Raw genomic sequence first — 23,028 nt, 5'->3', positions numbered from 1 at the left:
CTCTCTTATTGGTTGAGCAGCCTCTGCTAGTCAGATGACGTTGACTCCAACCCCCACCCCACTCCACCTGGAAATATGTTCTGTGAAGCAACATATACTGGTGTGGTGCACTAGCTTGTGGAGCCCCGTGTGGACACAACCGCACCAAGGCCAATCCCTTGAAACAATACCCAGTAATCCTCCATGTGCTTTGCCTTCCATTGTTGTGGAGAAACCCCCCAGGTTTCTACAAACCACACCACCATGGCTTAGCATAATGTGTGAAACAGGCTGATGTATACTGTGGAAATACACTGTCAGTAGCTGTCAGTAGCTGTCAGTATAGAACTTCTCCAAAGATGGAGAAGCTCTATACAGTCCGTAAAAACAAGACCTGGAGCTGACTGTGGCTCAGATCATGAGCTTCTTGTTGCAAAATCTCGGCTTAAATTGAAGAACATAGGGAAAACCACTAAACCATTCAGGTATGACCTAAATCATATCCCGTATGAATATACAGTGGAGGTGAGGAATAGATTTAAGGGATTAGACCTGATAGACAGAGTGCCTGAGGAACTATGGACAGAGGTCGGTAACATTGTTCAGGAGACAGCAACTCAATCCATCCCAAAGAAAAAGAAATGCAAGAAAGCAAAGTGGCTGTCTGATTACAAGTAGCAGAGGAAAGAAGGGAAGCGAAAAGCAAGGGAGAAAGGGGAAGATATATCCAATTGAATGTAGAGTTCCAGAGAATAGCAAGGAGAGACAAGAAGGCCTTCTTAAATGAACAATGCAAAGAAATGGAGGAAAACAACAGAATGGGAAAGACTAGAAATCTCTTCAAGAAAATTGGAGATCTCAAGGGAACGTTTTGTGCAAAGACGGGCATGATAAAGGACAAAGAAGGCAGGGACCTCACAGAAGCAGATGAGAGTAAGAAGAGGTGGAAAGAATACACAGAAGAACTATACAGGAAAGCTCTTAATGTCCCTGATAGCCATGATAGTGCGGTCACTGAACTTGAGCCGGACATCCTCGAGAGTGAAGTCAAGTGGGCCTTAGGAAGCATTACTAACAACAAAGCTAGTGGAGATGACATCCTTCTAGCTGAGCTATTTAAAATCCTAGAAGACGATGCTGTTAAAGTGCTGCATTCAATATGCCAACAAATTTGGAACACTCAACAGTGGCCTCAGGACTGGAAAAGGTCAGTTAACATTCCAGTTCCAAAGAAGGGCAACGCCAAAGTGTGTTCAAACTACCGCACAGTTGCGCTCATTTCACATGCCAGCAAGGTGATGCTCAAAATCCTACAAGCTAGGCTTCAGCAGTATGTGAACTGAAAACTACCGGAAGTACAAGCTGGGTTTCGAAGAGGCAGAGGAACTACAGATCAAATCGCCAACATTCACTGGATCATGGAGAAAGCAAGAGAATTCCAGAATAACATCTATTTCTTCTTCATTGACTACGCTAAAGCCTTTGATTGTGTGGATCACAACAAACTGTGGCAAATTCTTAAAGTGATGGGAGTACCAGACCACCTTACCTGTCTCCTGAGAAACCTGTACGAGGGTCAAGAAGCAACAGTAAGAACCAGACATGGAACAACCGATTGGTTCAAAATTGGGAAAGGAGTACGACAAGGCTGCATATTGTCACCCTGCTTATTTAACTTATATGCAGAGTACATCATGAGAAACGCCGGGTTGGATGAATCACAGGTCGGAATTAAGATTGCCGGGAGAATGATCAACAACCTCAGATACGCAGACGATACCACCCTAATGGCAGAAAGCGAAGAGGATCTAAAGAGCCTCTTGTTGAGGGTGAAAGTGGAGAGTGCAAAAGCTGGTTTGAAACTCAACATTAAAAAAACTAAGATCATGGCATCTGGCCCCATCACTTCCTGGCATGTAGAAGGGGAAGAAATGGAAGCAGTGACAGATTTTATTTTCTTGGGCTCCAAGATCACCACAGACGGTGACTGTAGCCATGAAATTAAAAGACGCTTGCTGCTTGGGAGGAAAGCTATGGCAAACCTACACAGCATAGTAAGAAGAAGAGACATCACCTTGCCAACAAAGGTCCGTCTAATCAAAGCTATGGTTTTCCCAGTAGTAATGTATGGCTGTGAGAGCTGGACTGCAAGGAAGGCTGAGCGCCGAAGAATCGATGCTTTCGAACTGTGGTGCTGGAGAAGACTCTTACGAGTCCCCTGGACTGCAAAGAGGTCAAATCAGTCCATCCTAAAGGAAATCAACCCTGAGTGCTCATTGGAAGGACAGATACTGAAGCTGAAGCTGAAATATTTTGGCCACCTAATGCGAAGAGAAAACTCCCTGGAAAAGACCCTGATGCTGGGAAAGACTGAAGGCAAAAGGAGAAGGGGACGGCAGAGGATGAGATGGCTAGATAGCATCACCGATGCAATGAATATGAACTTGAGCATGCTCCAGGAGAGAGCTCAGGACAGGAAGGCCTGGCGTGCTATGGTCCATGGGGTCACGAAGAGTCGGACACGACTGAACGACTGAACAAAGCTGTCAGTATGCTGCAGAAAATTAAAATGGTATTCAAAAGTGAAATGTGATCCAGCAAAAAATGCTCAGTTATCTATTGCCCCCCCCCCCCCGTTGATAAACATTGTTTTTCAGATATCTCTGCTGAAGAATACACAAAAATCTGTGTTTTGTCAGGGTGTTCTGTTGTTGGCTGTTATCAATATTTGCAAATATCTTGGGTTCTAAAAATGGTATTGTTGTTGTAGCCCCCCATTCTGTGGAACTCCCTCCTTCAGAAGACTCAGCTCCCTTCCTTCAAAAGGCAGTACAACCTTTTTTGTTCTGCAGGGTGTCTGGAGATGGTGAATGGGTTCTGGTAGCTTTTGAAGCTGCTTTTTTCACCTGGTTTGCTGCTGTTCTAGTTTGGGTATGCCCAAATGGGATTCTTGATGTTCTTTGAAAGGTAGCCCCTTGCAGGGTATTCCTCCCTGCCTCAAAAGCATTGAAAGGCGAGGGGATGGTGGGGGTAGCTGTTCAAGGAAAGCCCAAAGCAAATTTGGGCACATGGAATTAGGTGCTTTTGTATCATGGCCATTCTCCTTATTTTGCACTTGTTGGTTAGAAAAATAAGGCGTTGTAATGCTTCCATTTTTCCTTTGTAGGTAAAGGCAGCTCAAGCATCTCATCCGACGTGAGTTCAAGTACAGATCACACACCAACCAGAACGCAAAAGAATGCCGCTACCAGTGAAGGTATGCCAGTGGTTTCCCTTTCTCAGTTGAATTGGCTAACTTTTGAAGGGACTAACTTTTTCCCCCTTTGAACTTGAGCAAACAAAATCCAGCAAAAGTAACCGATCAACCAAAAAGCAACATTATTCTCTCCCCCACCTTCAGTTTCTCATTTGCTGTCTTGTAATGTGTGGGGGTCATGACAGTTGTAGAAAACATAACTTTAAGGGACATTCCAAAAGAAATTCTTTCAACACACGTTAGCGTAATGCGTTGTTCTTGTTGGGTCTAGAATTTAATACAACTGGGCTGCATTTTCGTTTCCAAGGTTAATAATGGAATTGCTCTGGAAGTTGATCTAAAACTAAACTTGAATGTAGTGTTTTCCTGGTGCTTAGAAGTTTGTGCCAAGCAAACTAAAGAACATTAAAACTAGACTTACAGTTCAGCGGCGATGTGAAAATTACACTGACGGCTCTCACCTGGAGTTAGGAGGAAATGTCTCCATTCTGGAATGTGGATCTTTTGGTGAAGGGGATTGGTGGGGGTGCAAAGAGAGATGCTAGGCATATGTCTTCAAACACAGTTTGAAACATAACTAGTTTTATGAAGGCAGTTTGCAAGGAGGAACTTAATACATTTTTCAGTTTTATCTATAGGCATGCACACACACCAACACAATATTCATAGCAACAGTTCTTTTAGGGTGTATGTGTGGCAGTAATGGGTTAATCATCTAGCCTCTGCCCATGGGAATAGGATATATGGCACCTGGACTGTTCCCACACAACGTATCTATGAAATAAACATAACTGAGCATTTATTGTTAAAATTCATATAAATATCTTACCCTGTGATGTATTTAGAATATGATGCAGGTTATAGCAGTTTTCTTGGATGCTATGTCTGGCAACATGGAAATACCAATTCAGCCTATTGAAATTGACTGCTAAACTCAGTTTCTTTGCTTAGAAAATAGAAAAATATCTACTGTATTAATTGCTAATCAAATCAAGTAAATAGGTTATGCTAAACTCAGTGGGAAGTGTGTTTCCAAAGTATTTTCTTTGCTTAGAAAATAGAAAAATGTCTACTGTATTGATTGCTAATCAAATCAAGTAAATAGGTTATGCTAAACTCAGTGGGAAGTGTGTTTCCAAAGTATTTTATTTGCTTAGAAAATAGAAAAATATCTACTGTATTAATTGCTAATCAAATCAAGTAAATAGGTTATTCCAAAGTTTTGATATTCTGTTGTCATAACAAATTAAACTGGATTAGAATTATCTTTATCTCCAGAACTTGCAGAACATTTAAAAAATGGGTTGAATAAACATTTGTGTCTGTCAACTGCCCTGTTACAACGCTTTATCTTTAACCTCATTGATTAAGCTGCTTTAAGTGACCTTTGAGCACAAGGAAAACAGATTGCTTAATATTGGAGGATGATCCTAAACTAAAAGCCCAAGGCCTGAATACTGTTTAGAGACATTCTTAATTGATCACATTGTGCTTCTTCTACTATCTGTACTTTATGCTAAATGGAAGGGTTAAGTTAAAAAAAAACCCTATAACAATCAGGCTCTAGCTTTTGATAAGGAGCCATTTCTTACATTTCTCTAAGCGTGCTGCTTTTTACAATAAAGTAATGCATTCAAATGTCTATTCACAATATGATGATATTAGGAACTGAGAGTGTGTGGGGTGCATTGGATGCTGCAGGGGGATGGCAATGCGGCAGTTGGGGGGGTGAGGGGGTGGCTGTGAGGGGGGCTCGTTCATGTGTGTTCTGTCCTGCCTCAGGCAGCAGGAGAGCTTGTGCTGGCGCTGATGACCATAGATTATATGTTGTGACCATTATTGCAAGGGCCATTCTAAAAGTGTGAAGTTTTCATGTAATTAGATTTTCTGGTTTTGGTTTACAGTGAGAAACGGCTAGAGTTTGATCTCTGTGAATGATGTAAAATATGTATTTTGTGAATGAGTAATATAGAGTTAGCTTCATATTTTAGCCTGTTTTGAGACTTCCAGCTGTACCCCAGTGGCTTATTTTCTCTAGACTTGTAAAAATAAATACATAAATAAATTGAAACTTGAAAAGTTAAAAAAAATTAGGAAAGCAAATTAGGGGAACCCTTTGTACTTTGTTTCCTGTCCCAGGAACCCAAAGCACATTCCTCTTTTATAAGGCTTTTATACTTATACTAGTATGTTTTGGTTTCATTTGATATTCCTGTTTTTATACCAGCCACTTCGGGCTTGCTTTTAAAAAAAAATTTTTTTGCCTGTTAATCATAACATTCAAAAGTCATTAAAGTGACTCAAACTACTTCTCTTCCTGAAAAAACGGCAATAAGCAGGACAAGTTCAGAGGTAAAAATTGCTCTCTCAACTGATGGGACCTTTTACAGATGATGCTTCATTGCTGAAGTTGTTTCCCAGGTGAGATTGGGAGAGGACCGTGATTTCTTGCAGTCTCCTACTTCTTCCTAGCATCCCCCATTGTGGGCAGAGGTGTGGAAATGAATGGAGGAGATCCTGTGTTTGAAAATGGGTTCATAACCCTGCAGAATAAACCTGTTTTCTAAAACAAATGAAACCAACCTTATTATCCTTGCCTCCCCCCGCCCCCCGCCCCATTTCAGCGTACTCTGTAAGCTCCTTGGGACAGGAACCTGTCTCTTGCTTATGTTTTGCTGTAAAGTTCCGTGTATGCTGAAGACACTATAATAATCAATAGATGCTCTTTTTAAAGTCAGAGGAGCATAAGAGAGGGAAGGTATGGAGTGGGGACAATCCAGAGGCCCACTGGCATCTGTGTCCAATCTTGAACAAAATATTACTTGGGTAGGCCCAAGGTGCTAAAATATTAAAGTGCGCTATACCCTGACTCTAATGAACTCTGCAAGAAATTACACCACCGCATCAAATTTTGATTCAGGTCAATAGCCACTCCGCAAAAAACCTTTCAACAAGAAATGCACAGCCATTCTCTTTTATAAGCAAAACATCGAAAGCCTCCTTTTTGTAATGGCATTTTATAGAACAACCTAAGTCAGGGTCAAAAGCCACAGAGGGAGCAATCCTACTGGGATAGGCAGCTGCCTCCAAACTCGGAGGCGACCGCCTATCTGGTGCAGGGTAGGAGAAGCACGGAGGGGATCATCCCCTCTGCACTTCAGCCGCCCTGCATTTGCGGATAGACACCTGATTTTGGCTGTCAAGCTGCAGGAAGGCGGAGTGGAGGAAGTGGCTGCCGGACAACACGTTGGATATGTTGTACTGGCATTTCTGCCTTCCCCGCTCCGGAAGGCCCCATTATCACTGCTCTGCGCTCCTCCTCCAAGTGTGGGGCCATTCTGCACTGCCTACGAGGCAGCATGGGGGGGGCGAGGAAGGTCGGTTTCCAGAAACTGACGCATCCTATGGCTGTCTAGCCGCTGACTAACGGCCATAGGATTGTGCCCTTAGACAAGGCAGTCCAGAGTGCTTTTATAAAACACCATTTAAACAACGGGTATAAAGAAAAGCTGGAGAGAAATTATTAGAGCTGTGCTGAATCTTTTCTAACTTAGATGTTTAATTGTATGTCACCATGGGTGCTTTCAGGCAAAGGCTCAACTGGTAAATATTATTCATAATAATCTGTGATATTTGCCTTGAAACAGAATATTTTATAAACCTTGAACATATTGTTACATGATGATTTAGCATTGTTGTTACCATGACCCTGTAAAAACACTGCCTTCAGGCATGTTTTTTTCCATATAGGGCCCTGGTAAGGACGCTACATCATCAAATTGTGTTGTTCCCAGGGTCATTAGTGGCTCCATATTCCAAGCATGAGGTAGCTTTACTGCCAAGTTACGGATTTGTTTTAAAAGTTAATGAAAAATGCTAGCCCTTGGATCCCGTTATAAAAAGAGTAAGTAATATAATGCCACCCACCCACCCAAATGTCTCCCTACACACATATGGTTATCCATCCCATCTTCCTGATCTTCAGAAGAAATTTTGACATCTCGCCCCCAAAGACCACCTTGAGAGTTTGTAAAATTTGCATGTGCAAACTTTACACAGCTCAGCCCAGCCAAGACACATAGAACCATGACCTCAGAGATATGGCTACCATTTCTTGCTAAGGAAATGCTCCTCAACCATTAGTATTATTTATTATTATTTATTTGATTTATATCCCACCCTTTCTTGCAAGAAGCAAGGGTAGCTAACAACCCATATAAAACAGTACAACATATAAACACCATCAAAATCATAACTCTAAAATTACAAATACATAATAAAATAAATGAAACTACCACTAAAACAGATAAAACATGTGCATATATCCCAAAAGGCTGTACAAATAAATATGCCTTTAACTAGTGCCTGAATGACAACAGTGTTGGGGACAGCCAAATATCTACCAGACAGGAGTTCCATAGCCAGCGTGCCACCACTGAGAATACCTTGGATAACTGAATATTTAAAACGTGGGATAGAAATTTTCCATTTAAGATTTAAAAACTATGGAGGAGAAGCAATGAGGACCAGCTATTCCTTAAAAGACAATTCTAGCTGTGAGACTCCATAGCTTGGGGAAGCACCTCCCCCACTCATTGTTACCTGCCACTGATTACTAATGCAGATGACAACTTCATTTTGTTTATTTATTAATTTATTCATTCATTCATTCATTTTTATTTCATTTTTATACTGCCCAATAGCTGGAGCTGTCTAGGTGGTTCACAGAAATTGTTGTTGTTGTTCAGTCGTTCAGTCATGTCCGACTCTTCATGACCCCATGGACCATAGCACGCCAGGCCTTCCTGTCCTGCGCTCTCTCCCGGAGTGTGCTCAAGTCCATATTCATTGCATCGGTGATGCTATCTCCTTTTGCCTTCAATCTTTCCCAGCATCAGGGTCTTTTCCAGGGAGTTTTCTCTTCGCATTAGGTGGCCAAAATATTTGAGCTTCAGCTTCAGTATCTGTCCTTCCAATGAGCACTCAGGATTGATTTCCTTTAGGATGGACTGATTTGACCTCCTTGCAGTCCAGGGGACTCGTAAGAGTCTTCTCCAGCACCACAGTTCGAAAGCATCGATTCTTCGGCGCTCAGCCTTCCTTGCAGTCCAGCTCTCACAGCCATACGTTGCTACTGGGAAAACCATAGCTTTGATTAGACGGACCTTTGTCGGCAAGGTGATGTCTCTGCTTCTTACTATGCTGTGTAGGTTTGCCATAGCTTTCCTCCCAAGGAGCAAGCGTCTTTTAATTTCATGGCTACAGTCACCGTCTGCGGTGATCTATGAGTCCAAGAAAATAAAATCAGTCACAGCTTCCATGTCTTCCCCTTTTATATGCCAGGAAGGGATGGGGCCAGATGCCATGAGCTTAGTTTTTTTGAATGTTGAGTTTCAAACCAGCTTTTGCACTCTCCACTTTCACCCTCAACAAGAGGCTTTTTAGATCCTCTTCGCTTTCTGCCATTAGGGTAGTATCGTCTGCGTATCTGAGGTTGTTGATCATTCTCCCGGCAATCTTAATTCCGACCTGTGATTCATCCAACCAGGCATTTCTCATGATGTACTCTTCATATAAATTAAATAAGCAGGGCAATGATATACAGCCTTGTCGTACTCCTTTCCCAATTTTGAACCAATCGGTTGTTCCATGTCCGATTCTTACCGTTGCTTCTTGACCCTCGTACAGGTTTCTCAGGAGACAGGTAAGGTGGTCTGGTACTCCCATCACTTTAAGAATTTGCCACAGTTTGTTGTGATCCACACAATCAAAGGCTTTAGCGTAGTCAATGAAGCAGAAATAGATGTTTTTCTGGAATTCTCTTGCTTTCTCCATGATGCAGCGAATGTTGGCGATTTGATCTCTAGTTCCTCTGCCTCTTCGAAACCCAGCTTGTACTTCCGGTACTTCTCGGTTCACATACTGTTGAAGCGTAGCTTGTAGGATTTTGAGCATAACCTTGCTGGCATGTGAAATGAGCACAATTGTACGGTAGTTTGAACACTCTTTAGCATTGCCCTTCTTTGGAATTGGAATGTAAACTGACCTTTTCCAGTCTTGTGACCATTGTTGAGTGTTCCAAATTTGTTGGCATATTGAGTGCAGCGCTTCTAACAGCATCATCTTTTAGGATCTTAAATAGCTCGGCTGGAATACTGTCATCTCCGCTAGCTTTGTTGTTAGTAATGCTTCCTAAGGCCCACTTGACTTCATTCTCTAGGATGTCTGGCTCAAGTTCAGTGACCACATTATCATGGCTATCAGGGACATTAAGAGCTTTCCTGTATAGTTCTTCGGTGTATTCTTTCCACCTCTTCTTAATCTCATCTGCTTCTGTTAGGTCCCTGCCTTCTTTGTCCTTTATCATGCTCGTCTTTGCACAAAACGTTCCCTTGAGATCTCCAATTTTCTTGAAGAGATCTCTAGTCTTTTCCATTCTATTGTTTTCTTTGATTTCTTTGCATTGTTCATTTAAGAAGGCCTTCTTGTCTCTCCTTGCTGTTCTCTGGAAATCTGCATTCAGTTGTGTATATCTTCCCCTTTCTCCCTTGCTTTTCGCTTCCCTTCTTTCCTCAGCTACTTGTAAAACCTCATCAGACAGCCACTTGGCTTTCTTGCATTTCTTTTTCTTTGGGATGGATTGAGTTGCTGCCTCCTGAACAACGTTACGGACCTCCGTCCATAGTTCCTCAGGCACTGTGTCTATCAGGTCTAATCCCTTAGATCTATTTGTCATCTCCACTGTATATTCATATGGGATATGATTTAGGTCATACCTGAATGGTTTAGTGGTTTTCCCTACATTCTTCAATTTAAGCCGAAATTTTGCAATAAGAAGCTCATGATCTGAGCCACAGTCAGCTCCAGGTCTTGTTTTTACTGATCATATAGAGCTTCTCCATCTTTGGCTGCAAAGTACATAATCAATCTGATTTCGATATTGACCATCTGGTGATGTCCATGTGTAGAGTCGCCTCTTGTGCTGTTGGAAAAGCGTGTTTGCTATGATCAGTGTGTTCTCTTGGCAAAACGCTATTAGCCTTTGTCCTGCTTCATTTAGTACACCAAGGCCATGCTTGCCTGTTATCCCGGTGATTTCTTGATTTCCTACTTTAGCATTCCAATCCCCTATGATGAAGAGGACATCTTTGTTTGGTGTTAGTTCTAGAAGGTGTTGTAGGTCTTCATAGAACCGATCAACCTCAGCTTCTTCAGCATCAGTGGTTGGGGCATAGACTTGAATTACTGTGATGTTGAATGGTTTGCCTTGGATTCATACTGAGATCATTCTATCATTTTTGAGATTGTACCCCAGTACTGCTTTTCCCACCCTTTTGTTGACTATGAGTGCTACTCCATTTCTTCTAAGGGATTCTTGCCCACAGTAGTAGACATAATGGTCACCTGAATTAAATTCGCCCATGCTTGTCCCTTTTAGCTCTCTGATTCCTAAGATGTCGATGTTCAATCTTGCCATCTCATGTTTGACCACCTCCAGCTTACCTTGATTCATTGATCTTACATTCCAGGTTCCTAAACAATATTGTTCTTTACAGCATCGGATTTTCTTTTCACCACCAGACACATCCACAGCTGAGTGTCCTTTCGGCTTTGGCCCAGCCGCTTCACTCTTTCTGGCGCTACTTGGAAATACCCTGTGCTCTTCCCCAGTAGTATATTGGACACCTTCCGACCTGAGGGGCTCATCTTCCGGCGTCATCTCTTTTAGCCTTGTGATACGTTCCATGGGGTTTTCTTGGCAAGAATACTGGAGTGGGTTGCCATTTCCTTCTCCAGTGGACCACATTTTGTCAGAACTCTCCACCATGACCTGTCCATCTTGGGTGGCCCTGCATGGCATAGCTTATGGCTTCACTGAGTTACGCAAGCCCCTTCACCACAACAAGGCAGTGATCCATGAAGGGGTCACAGAAATTACCAAGTGATTAATGAGGGGAAGCCTTGATGCTTGCTAAAGCCCCCCGTCTTTATTACGCATTACTGGATTCATATAGTAGCTACAGAGGTGCATTCCTGCCAGATACCTGCTTTCATCCTTCTGTGACCTTTAGACTTAAGCAAGTCCTGTTCTTGAAGCTCATACTTTTCGATCATTGCACTTTGGCCTGGGTTCGATGACTCAGCTGAACAAGTGTTTATATGCTTCTTCCTCTCCATTTCAGCTGCCATATCTTCTGCTTATGATGCCAAATAGATTTTCTCTAATTGTGCAAACTGTGCTTTTCATGTGATATTGTAAGCCAGCTCAGGTTCAACTGGCTTTGAGAAAGCCAAGAAATCTTTCTGCATTGGTCTTGGAACACAAACCCCAAACTTAGGTGAGCTTCCTGCGGTTTCATGTTCTATTGCAAATGCTGGGATTCTTCCATGGGGGTGTAAAGCTGCAATATGGAATGTGTCCCTAAAAGGGAGAATTAAAGCTCATTTTAGATGGGAGGAGGCCCAAAATTCTAAAGCATGAAACATTCTAGCAGGATGAAGAATGTTCCCCATTTGTTGTAAGAACTAGGGATGAGTGGGTTTTCTGCTCTGTCTGCCTTCTGTTTTAATTTGGAGAATTTGGGAGTGGGGCATATTTGCCCTTAGTTTTCAGTGTGTGACCCCCCCCCCAAGTTTTGATGGGCTCCAGTGCATATGCACATTGATTAAATCATAGCACTAAGAGTCAAACTGCACATCAATTTAAACTCCTAGTTTGGCATGGTGTGTTAAATACAGTTTTGTTTTAAATGACAACAAGGTCAAACCATGCATTTAACAAAACATGTAGTTTGGCCCTTAGTGCTGACTGCTGTGAGTTAATTAGAGCACATATGTGCTGGAGTTCATCACAACCTGTATGGGGAGGAAAAGATGCGAAATGAACTGTAGCAAACTATGCATGTACAATTGTGCGAATAATGTTCAGAAATCAAACACTGAAGAATGGCCGATAGCTAACAAATTGATGCCACTCCGAAAGCCAGGTCAAGTAGCTCAGAACTCCTAAATCCAGGGAGAAATTCATAAGCATCCCTACTTAAAACAGTTTAATTATTTCAAAGATATTTGTCCCATCTTTCCTAAAAGTTCAAAGCAACTAATAAATTAAAGTTCAGTAGAAACACTACCAGTAAAAATGGCAAAACTAATAAAATTAGAAAACAAGAGCAGCACAAGAAACGTCATCCACAATGAAGCATCATAAACAAAGACCAGGCAAAACTATTAAAAGAACACTTTAGGAGCCGTATCAATAAAGCACAGCAGCAACACAATATAATCATTAATGAAAGGATTAAGATTGGGCTGGACCATAAATAGAAATGTCATGGCCGTATGGTACAAGGCTGTAAGAGTCAAATGGGGTGTAAAAATACAAAGTAGGGCGCAGTTCGTTCATGGAAGTCTAAATGCAGCTAGGGTAAAGGAACTTGCATTTTGCAACTTTTATTTTCTCTTAATGTGTTTTGTATCATTCAGCTTAGTTGTAATTTGCTTGGTTTAATTTACCAGTAAACTGTTGTGGTTAACACCCAAGGGTCTGAAGTGCCAATCACCCTAGTCTACTGCCTAAACCCCACAATACTGGGAAGGGGAAGTTTAAAAGAAGGAAGTTGGGACTCTTAAGGAGGCAAGAGATCCTTAAGGAGTCACTCAAGGGTTCCAGGCCATAAGGGGAACCCTGACAGTGTATTATATACAACAAGAGTCTGTTTACACATTGCATTTATTATGTCAGAAGTATTCATGTGTACACCCAGACTCTTCATGTAAGGGAAAATCTGAAGCTCCCCAAAATGGGCAAAGAAGGTTGGAAGGGACAGTTGACACACATGTGGGGAAGAAGTTGCTGTTGGCAGCTTTCTCCATCCCTCTTCTCTCTGCTTTTCTTAGCTCTTTTTTAGCAGCTAATTGTCCCTAGGAAACTGACCTTTTAATGCAGGAGTGGGCAAAGTCTGACCTTCCAGATATTTTGGCCTGCAACTCCTGTCATCCCTCAGCATTCAGTATGCTGATTAGGGCTGATAGGAGTTGTAGGCTAAAACATCTGGAGGGCCACTGTTTGCCCACCCCTGCTCTAGTAGCCACCGCGGAACTTCCTGCTGTTCAGTATGAAATGGCCTTTAAGCTAGTGAATTCCAGAGATTTAAGATGCCAGCTAAATTGGTAGTTTACAGACTCTTTTCTCAGTCTGACATCCGATCACTGGCACTGGTGGTGCTACTACAATGCCACTAGCGTTGCTTTTAGACTTGTTTTGAAATCTATTAGTTATGACTTATGTCTTGAACTTAATACCTGATGGACCAAAGGATATATAATGGATCCCAAACCTCTTAAATATTATCCATACTTTAATCCCTGAAATGAGAAAACTGGCTGATGAGAGAACCAGATCTCTGTGCTGAGCCAAGATGGCCGTGCTGTCCAGACTTGTGGTGGTTTTCTGTTGAGATTTCTTTTCACAAATAATTTTTAGAGGGCAAGTAAGAAGAGCTTATAATAAGTTTGTGGTGAAGATGGAGGCCAATGTTTTTGGTGAAACAAGGTTTGGAATGTGGGGTTGTTGGGTTTTTCGGTTTTGGGGAGTGTTAGCAGATAATTTTTTTTGACACTTTCCACTTGTCACTAACAGTGCAATCCTTTGGCTTCTCAGACAGAATCTGAGGAGCCATAGGATGGTGTGGATTACCCCCACTCCCAGCCCTGAGGCTGTAGTCACAGCTACAATGTCAGGGGCAGGTATCCGGGTGCAGATTTTTCTGCACCCCTTGCAACCTCTGCAGAAAGCACCATGGTGGCTTCTCTTCTGAAGATGCAACAGCATCCTCGGAAGAGTTTGGGGAGGTTGAAAAGGGAGTATTCTGGTAGGCAAGGAGGGGAAGGGGAGGAGAAGCCTGGATCTGCTTGATCCAAGAGCCTCTTTGTCATTGTCATCACCCAGAGCCTGTCAAGTCAGTGAGATGGGCTGAGAGTTCTGTCTGGCTAGAAAAGGGGAAAAAAATTAAACGGAAGAACATGAGGCTGTAAAAACCTTCATCTTGCCCTGCCTGGGTCTTGCTGGCACGGCTTTGGATAGACAGAGGGCTCTGACATTGGATCCCTCAGTCTATCGAGCATTAGTCCCTTAGGAAGGAAGGAAAGGTTCCTCCTGTGCAAGCACCGGGTCATTACTGACCCCTAGAGGGATGCCTGCTTATGCTGGTGTTTTCATGGCAGACTGTAGTGGGGTGGTTTGCCATTGCCTTCCCCAGTCGTGACTACCTTTCCCCCAGCTGTGCTCTAAATCAACTTTGATCAGCTCCTAATCAGAGCTCATGGTGCAAATATAAATGTATATCACTGGTAAACTCCAGGCATCTTCCTCCAGAAAATATTGGAGCAAATTAAAGCCACAAATTCAATATGATTCAACACCTACTTTTTTTTTTTTTGCAGGAATTGTTTGCTTTGCATATCTTGATGTTTGTCATGAGAGCAAAATTCCCACATATAATGGAATATTAAGGAGCCTGTTATCTGTGCTCCCTGTCCCGCCACTGAATCTGAGATGAGGAGCAGATCTCAGGTTTACGCACATCCTGATTTTCCCTCACCCATCCCTCACTATGTATACAGGGTAACACCTGAACTTGGTGTAGAACCTGCAAGAAAAGTACATACCTAAGTAAACGCGTACACCCCCGCCCCAACATTTAGATAAAAGCAGGGCTTCCGATTTCAGGAGTTAAATAATGACATGTGTTGAAGGGGAAGAGTGGATGTGAATGAATTTGAGGACCAGTCTTGATATCACCATGGGCACTAGTTCTGTATTGAAGGGGGAGAGGATTTTCTGCAGAGACCCCAGGGCAAGCTTCCCATATAGAAGATTCGCTCCTCATTTTTGGGATTTTCATGGTACTGAACTGAATGTCTATCACTTAAAACCTCAGTCAATTCTGACATATTTCATTCTGACAGATTGTTTGTTTTCTGCTTAAATAAAAACTTCTAGGCATTCAAGAATAGAAACAAGCCAGGCCCTAAATGACAGCTGCTAATTCAGCTTTTTGTTCAGCAATCTCCAGTTTGTGGGGTGGCACTTACTGAATGTTTTTATTGTGGTTTGGAGGAGAAAGTGAGCACCCTCTGTGCCTCTTGAAGCAAACTGGTGGCCCATTTGCTGCTCATGCAAGTGGTGGGTTGTCTGCAGGATGAAGGAGAGTACAAGATGGCCATTCAGTTTGATCTCAAGATAGTTTTCATTTTTCATTTTAGAAGATGCCAGTAGTTTGGAGGTGAACTCATTGGTACACTTTTATGTTAAGACTTGTTTGGCTTTGGTCTTTTCAGATGTTGTTTACAACTTTAAGCCGCTGCCTTTTCAGTTTGAAACAGTTCAGACCATTAGTCCATTAAGCCCAGTTACCATCTACTGTGATGGATAGGTGCTGTCTTAGACCACGGGCAAAAATCTTTCCTTGAAAGTGGAAATGCTAGGAAACAGTGCTAGTTTCAGGTTTTTGAAGGCCCTTGAGCAAAGCACCTTCATAGCCCCCTTCCGTCAGTGAGTCTACCTTCTCATCATCATTGTCACTAGCTGCTATTGCTCCTCCTCCTCTTCCTCATCATTGCTACTGTTTGCTTGCTTGACAGGTACAGGGCCAGTGAGCAAGTAGGCAGTGGCATATACTGCTCCTCCTTCCTTCTCATCACCGCCGTTGTTTGGGCCAGAGCAAGAGGCAGGTGAACAAGCGGATTGCAGTGGTGAAGAGGAGGAGCAAGTCCAGGGGGATCTTGACAATGGGCTCCTGCTGGGGTGTGGGCCCTTGGCAAGTGCCCGACCGTAGCCTTGACGCCGGCCCTGCTGCGCAAGCTTAAGCTCTGCCAACAAATTACTTGCTATTTATATAGCTAGTCAGTGCTGGCTCCAGGTTTTTGAGGGCCCTTGGGCAAGATGCCCTCAATGAGCCCCCTCCCTCGGGGAGTCTACCTTCTCACTGCTATTGTCATGTGCCGCAATTACTCCTCCTTTTTCTTATCATTGCTACCACTTGTTTAACAGGCAGACAGCCAGTGAGCAAGCAGGCAGGGGCATCTGCTGCTCCTCCTTCTCACCACCCCCGTTGTCTGGGCCAGAGCAAGAGGCAGGTGAAGAAGTGAGAGGCAGGTAAAGAAGCAGGCTGAAATAGTGAGAAGGAGGAACAAGTCCAGGGGGCTCTTGTCAGCATGTGTGATCATGCCTACCCTTCATGCCAGCCCTGCCAGGGACTGAACACTGGACCTTATGCACAGCATGGCTGTGGGAGATTGGGTGGCCAGCTGGCAAACAAGCCAGGCTACTGACCCCTGCTTTTTCCCCATTGGTGCATGGTGACTTTCTGCCTACTATCTGACTTCTTTACCCTCAGCAGAAGCTGTGCTTTATACAGCACATAGCACATTGCTGACTCCTCAGAAATATTAGCAGGTGGAAGGTAAAAAGCAATCAAGGTTTTGGATGGAAATAAAGGATGTTGCAGAGGCTTGAACAATTGTTATTCCTGAGATGCAAGACATGATGCGGTGTTCGGTTTGAGGTGAACTGTCCTCCAGTCACCTTGCTGTTCATCACAATGTACATACCTGAAGGCAGTTGCTACCTGCATTTGAGTGGGCAAATGGCAAATTACAAGGTCAGGAAGTGGGAAGATAAGGACACAGAGCAAAGCTGAGAAGCCATGTTATACAGATTATTAGCAAATCAAATGCTTGGCTAAGTCTGTATGTGTGGTATGGGGTACAGGGAGGGGGTACCTGGTAACCTGAGATGAGCGTAGTTTGGATGTAACCTCACTGCACTTCATATTTCCGTTTTTTGAAAGAGACCCTAGGAGAGGGAGTTAATGAAGGCTCTTCAGAAAGAGTGTTGCAATATTCTCAATTTGTTCTTGATTCCGTTTCCTGCTTAGACTCCTGAGCACATTATTGGCATCCCTTGAAAAAGGGCTGAAGTGCAGCCAATAAGTTGGTGATCATTGCAATGTGCAAGACAGTTGTTCGTATAGTTTGCTTACAGAATTAGGTGCTATGCTCCGTGTTGCTCAATGTAGCCTTTGTAAAGTATGTTACTATATGGGCTGGGTCTGCCAAGAACAACATAATTAAGCATTTGAATGGAGAGAGAAGACAAATGCCTATCGGCTATGAAAGAATTACATAAAGAGGATCCAAACCTTAAACTGCAAAGGCAATTGAGGCAGATTGTTGTAGCACCTATTGCATTCACTTTTTGCTCCTGGCTTTCTCTTTTTGAGTCAGAGGGGACTGATACTCCAATTGGTTTGAAGCTTATTGAGTTATTGGTGAGAATAAAAATACTTGCATGTACCACTTAGGGATCCTATAGTGGCAATAGGATCCAAGCATGGAGGGGTAGGGAGATGCTTTATTTGGCCCTGGAAGTCCAGGGTCTTGGAGCCTGGGCTGTAAGCCCAGTATAGCAAGGGGAAGAATGATGCTAACTTGTGGAACATGTCTGGGGACGGTAATGCAAAATTATTTTCCTATATCTCTATGGAATGTTCAAATCTCGTGTGATTTGCTGGGGCCAATCTTGAAGCAGTCTTAGAATAGAACAAGCAATGTTCTCAATTGTGAGCTGCCAGCCCAGGCTATCTCTATGCCAAAGCGAGAGAGAGAGAGAGAGAGAGAGAGATCATATAAGAATATAAGAGCAGCCCTGCTGGATCAGACTAAAGGCCTATCTAGTCCAGAATCGTTTATCTGCACAGTAGCCAACCAGATGCCCATGGGAAGCCCACAAGCAGGACATGAGCAAAATAACACCCTTCTGCTCATGTTCCCCAGCAACTGGTATACAAAGGCATACTGCTTTTAATCCCCTCTCTTCTTATTCCGTGACTGCTAATTTTGTTCAGAAGTCATTGGTAAGTAGGATGTGTGAATCAGCAAAACCTGAGCTCGCCAAAATTTTTCGAATTTCATCTCGAAGCTTGTTCCAACTCGAGTCCATATCAGATTGCGAGCTGTTTTTTTATTTTTGCATGAAAATCCATGCGTATTTTCATCTTTGAAATGTATGCGTTCTTCTCCCATTGATTAAAACAAATTTATGTGCATTTTTCAAAAGTTCCCCTTTATCGTGCACATTTTTCAAATGCACACATGCTATCGAACACATTTTTTTGATCCGCGAATCACATTGCAAGGAAAAGACCACTGTTCTGGCGCGGTTATTAGCCTCCCCTAGCAAGGCCAATAGGCAGCCGGCCAACAGAAGCAGGGGGTGTAGGTTGGAAGAGGGAGTGGCTTAGGGAAATGATGGGAAAAAGAGAAGAAGAATGGGAAGAGAAAAGAGCCTGCACACTGCCAGAAGCTGTAGAGGTAAGGTTCATACTCATTTTAAAAAGAAAAGTTCATACTCATTTAAAAAAAAATCAGCCAAATCTTTGACTACAGCCCTCCATTTGTAATTTAAGCTGTAAGGCATTCACAGTTTTCTCATTGTAAATAAGTATGCATGGAGACTGACAGAGGAGGTAGAAAGCTCCTGTAAAGGTTTACTCTATCCTAAAATCTCAGTAACATTTTCCTAACCCTACTTTTCCCCAAAGTCAAAGCCCCCTTTGTTTAATAAATTTGGGTTTCATCCATGGAAAATACTAATTGCACTAAGGTAGGGTGGAGATCTGTGTCAGATGAACAAGTCTGTCTTGAAAGACCTGCTTTCTTCCTGTGATCTGTACACGAGGTTCGTTCTTCAAGATATTGTAGTATGTCATTTACCTTACAGCTGGAGTTTATCAGCTCTGGCCATGGTAAACTGGGATATGCAGAAGTGGAATGCCTTGCCACCGTTCTCTGTAGACCGCAGGCTTCTGCCTCCCGAATGTGGGATAAAGCTTTCCTTGCGGACTGCTCATTTGCTCCTTGAAGCACTGGCCAATTTGGCTGAACAAGGCAGACGTGAATACATCATATTATAGTTCACTTGCTGCCAAGTTCTGGGCAGCTTCAGCAATATTGTGGAAATGTCCAAGGCAGAGAAAGAGGGAGAAACCACAATTAATTTCATCTTCTCCAAGGTTATATTAAAGCATGGCTGCAAGGCTCAGAAACTAGGCTACAGTGGAGATGGGGAGGGTCTGTTCTCTTACCCATGTCAAAGGCCACACAATTATTTATAATGTTAAAATGCACAAACATGACATAGACACAGTCCACATTTTAAAAAATAAATTTCTTTTTTTAAGTACCTAAATAAATACACAAAGCTAGTGACTGTCTATAGACATAGGATGGCTATATTCTATGAGCCACTCCATTCTGTAGACAGTGGTCTGGATCCTGAAATATATTTTGGTGCACAAACTTAGCTACTACATAGCAAGTTTCTGTAATAAAGTTGGCACCATCTAGCAATAAGGGCTTTAGGTTTATGGAGTGCATATGCTCAGGCAGAGTTGGATCACTGCATTCCAGATCCAAAGGGAGAGATGTATTAAAGTATTAAACTGACGCGCACGCGTGCACTCTCTCTCTCTCTCTCTCTCTCTCTGAAAACTTTTTTCTTTTCCTTACCAAAATGGATGTCAAACCTTCACTACACTTTTAAAACGTGATAGGGCCCCCTGGGGCCAGATAATGTTTTGGGGACTAGGGTTGACTCATAGGCCACCAGGTAACCATCCTTGCCTGAGATCAATTGTTAAGTATTTATGTTCAGGTTAAACTATTTACAAAGATTACATCTGGATAATTTGCATGCAGTTTTTCTATTTCAGCAGTGGATAAACGTTTAATGCAAAAGTCCTGTTTTTAATTCTTCCATCTACAGAGTGGATGAGTGTAAACATGCTATGCAGAGCCAGCCTTTTAAATTAGAAACTTTGCTTTTCTTCCAATATTTTCCAATTCCAATATTGTTGCTATCAATAAATTCTCTGTGTTCTTAATCCTTCTTGAGTGCATAATTTTGGTACTGATCAAAGCGATTGGGAATGGAGAATATGGGATGATGTAATCCAATCATTTGCTTAATACCTGAAGTATCTCTGCCCTGAAATTCCCTGCCTACAGTGCTGTACTGAGGGCAGGCTCTGATATTTTCATTCCACAAGCCTAATTTTTGGAATTATTTCTGTGGAGGAACAGATGTACAATGTGGGTCAACCATGTGGATTTTTCAAGAAATGCACAAACTGTGCAGCCTGTGTTTGCTGCATTTTCCTTCCCCATCCCAGGACTGGCAGAGCATGAGTACGGTGTTTTCTGTGTCATGCAGTTATGAGTATCCTGCTGGGGGCAAATAATTTGGCCCCTTGCCCCCATACCCTGTCCAAAACATGCTCACCAGCCAGTTGAAGTGCCAGTCAGGATTTCAACTGAAATGAGGTGAAATGCAAAGTAAGTTTGCAGAGATTTAGCCTGAGTTGAGTTCATTCTATGAATGCCTACAGCAGCTTTTCTCAAATTGTGGCAGTGGGGGAGTTGGATATGGAGCAAGGATAACAGTTTTAATAAAAAGAACTGGGAATAAAGAGGAATGGGATAAGAGAGGGAACTGTCAGGAGGAAGGAAGTAAATGTAAAAGCAACAGGAGGGATGAATGAAAGAAACAGGCAGTTGGGAATAGGATATAAGTTGAGTACAAAAGAAGGGGAGACAAAATGACAGGAGGTAAGTAAGAATATTTTGAGACACGTGGGGCAGGGAGGGGGGAGAAAAACAATCTAAAATATACTATCTTCTCTACTTAGAGCCTCTGGATCAACAATTTCTGCCTGATATGGGAAGACTGAGTAATGATACCACCAGAACCAATGTTTGTACTTTGCTTGGGGAAAGTGAAACTATGGAACTCCCTGCTTCAAGGAAATAGCTATGGCAAAAAATTTAGCAATTTTCAAAGAGGGAGCTCAGTAGTAGATCACATGCTTTAAATTGCAGAAGGTCTCAGTTGCTCTCTCTGAAATCTCTAGGTAGGGCTGAGAGAGATTGAAACAGTGGAGAGCCACTGCCAGTCAGTTTACAATACCGAGCTAGATGGATTAATGATGTGAGGCAGATTCCTAAGTTCCAGTAAAATGGCAGCAAGACCAAAGATAGCAAATATCCCAAGTGTAGTGGAAGGGTTATCAAGGCTATGGAACGTAAATTAAATTAACAAACCTAGCTGGGATTTAAGATAGATAAAATGTAGCTGATTACTCTGAATTAAAATGGGACTCATGCATCAATTTCTGGAAGTGATGTTTAGGATTATAACAGATTATTACGAATCTGCTTGCAATACCCTAGAACTGTGCTTTCTGTCTACCTTCTCCATTTATGCTCCACAGACAGTATTAGGAGTGAATGGTTAACAGTACTGAATTCCACTCCCCCCCCCCACATAATTCTTTTTTATTATTATTCTAGAGGCCAGCCCAATACTGTACATCGGCAGATTTTAATGCTTGGACTTGTTCCAAGACTTTAGTTAGAAAGCAAGGCTAATATAACCCAGAGAACATACATTTTGCCAAAGCAAATCCAGTGGAACAGCTCAACTTCAAGAGCATGCCATCCTCTCCATCACTGGAGCTTTGGACTTCGAAGGTGTTTCCACCTTCAACCCTGTGTGTTTCTGACATGTGGCTCATCCTGAATCTGCCTCTTTAAATGTTGTTATGTGCACCCTGACTCTCGGTGTGGTCAAGCGTTCCAGCGTTTCCTCCTGGACTTGGTTTCCTTTGAGGTCACTGGAGGTGCATGCCATTTTTGTGATATATGGTTTATTTACACACACACAGACAGGTTGATCATAGATGGACACCCACAGCCTAAACCATTCAAACAGACACTGCTCCCCCATCAGTTGTCAGGGCGGGGAGGGGCACCAGTGCCATAGGATTCTTGTATCTTGAGTCTCTGTGTCTTCCAGTTCCACTCTAAAACAACAGGCATGTTGTGAAGGTTTGAGGCCTGCAGAGGCAAAGGGAAAAAAGGTTTAGAGGTCTGGGGGTGGAGGTTGTTGGGAGGGGGTATCCCTGAGAGGAGTAGCTTCATTTCCCCGGTTAAGCTTCAGTTTCATTTCCCTAGTTAAGTTTCATTTCTTTAGGTTTGAAACAGTACTTTCGGTTTTGAGGGAGGAGGGTACAGTATATAAAGGGAGTGAGATAGCCAGTAAGAGCAGAGTCAGTGAGACAAGAGCCTGAAGAGGGAGCAGGAAGAAGTAGCCTGGAAAAGTCTAAGTACAACGAGGGTAAAGGAACTTGCATTTTGCACCTTTTATTTTCTCTTAATGCCTTCTGTATCACTCAGCTGTATTATGTAAATACCTTTAGTTGTAATTTGCTTGCTTGAATTTACCAGTAAACTGTTATGCTTAAACCCTGTGTCCAGACTGTCAGCCACCCCAAGTCTGCAGCCTAAACCCTACGTTATTGGAATGGGGAAGGTAAAAGAAGGAAGTTGGGACTCTTAAGGAGGCAAGAGATCCTTAAGGAGTTGCTCAGGGGGTACAAACCATAAGGGGAACCCTGACATGTGTCTTTTTGGTTTCCTGCTTATGTACAGACATCTTCATTAGTACTTTCCACAGCTGGTGGGGGGGAGGTAAGCCCCCTTCCAGAAGAGTACATAGCCACTTCCTTGTCATCTAAAAGGTCCAGGATGGAAAACCATCAAATTAACCTCCAAAACAAAAGGAAGGTACTCAGCACATTGCTGTTAGCAAGCCCAAGGCACTGCTCAGTTATGCCTTGGGCAAACTTCACTCATAGAAAACACATTCACAGATATCGTAAGAGTCTAGAATCAAT

At 42.7% G+C, this 23,028-nt stretch overlaps 1 protein-coding gene across 1 annotated transcript in view; it reads left to right on the top strand.

Moving 5' to 3' along the window:
- Positions 1–23,028, top strand: part of FBXL7 (F-box and leucine rich repeat protein 7) — a 197,178-nt gene that overhangs the window by 48,070 nt on the left and 126,080 nt on the right. The window contains exon 2 of the mRNA XM_084848147.1: positions 3,146–3,235. Within this exon, the coding sequence (XP_084704273.1) occupies positions 3,146–3,235 (90 nt within the window). The remainder of the gene's footprint in view (positions 1–3,145; positions 3,236–23,028) is intronic.

Source organism: Heloderma suspectum, chromosome 4, assembly GCF_057233095.1.
Source record: "Heloderma suspectum isolate Gila_16-S chromosome 4, 16-S_ref, whole genome shotgun sequence".
Taxonomy (NCBI): domain Eukaryota; kingdom Metazoa; phylum Chordata; class Lepidosauria; order Squamata; family Helodermatidae; genus Heloderma; species Heloderma suspectum.
This window is presented reverse-complemented; position numbering and strand designations above follow the sequence as displayed.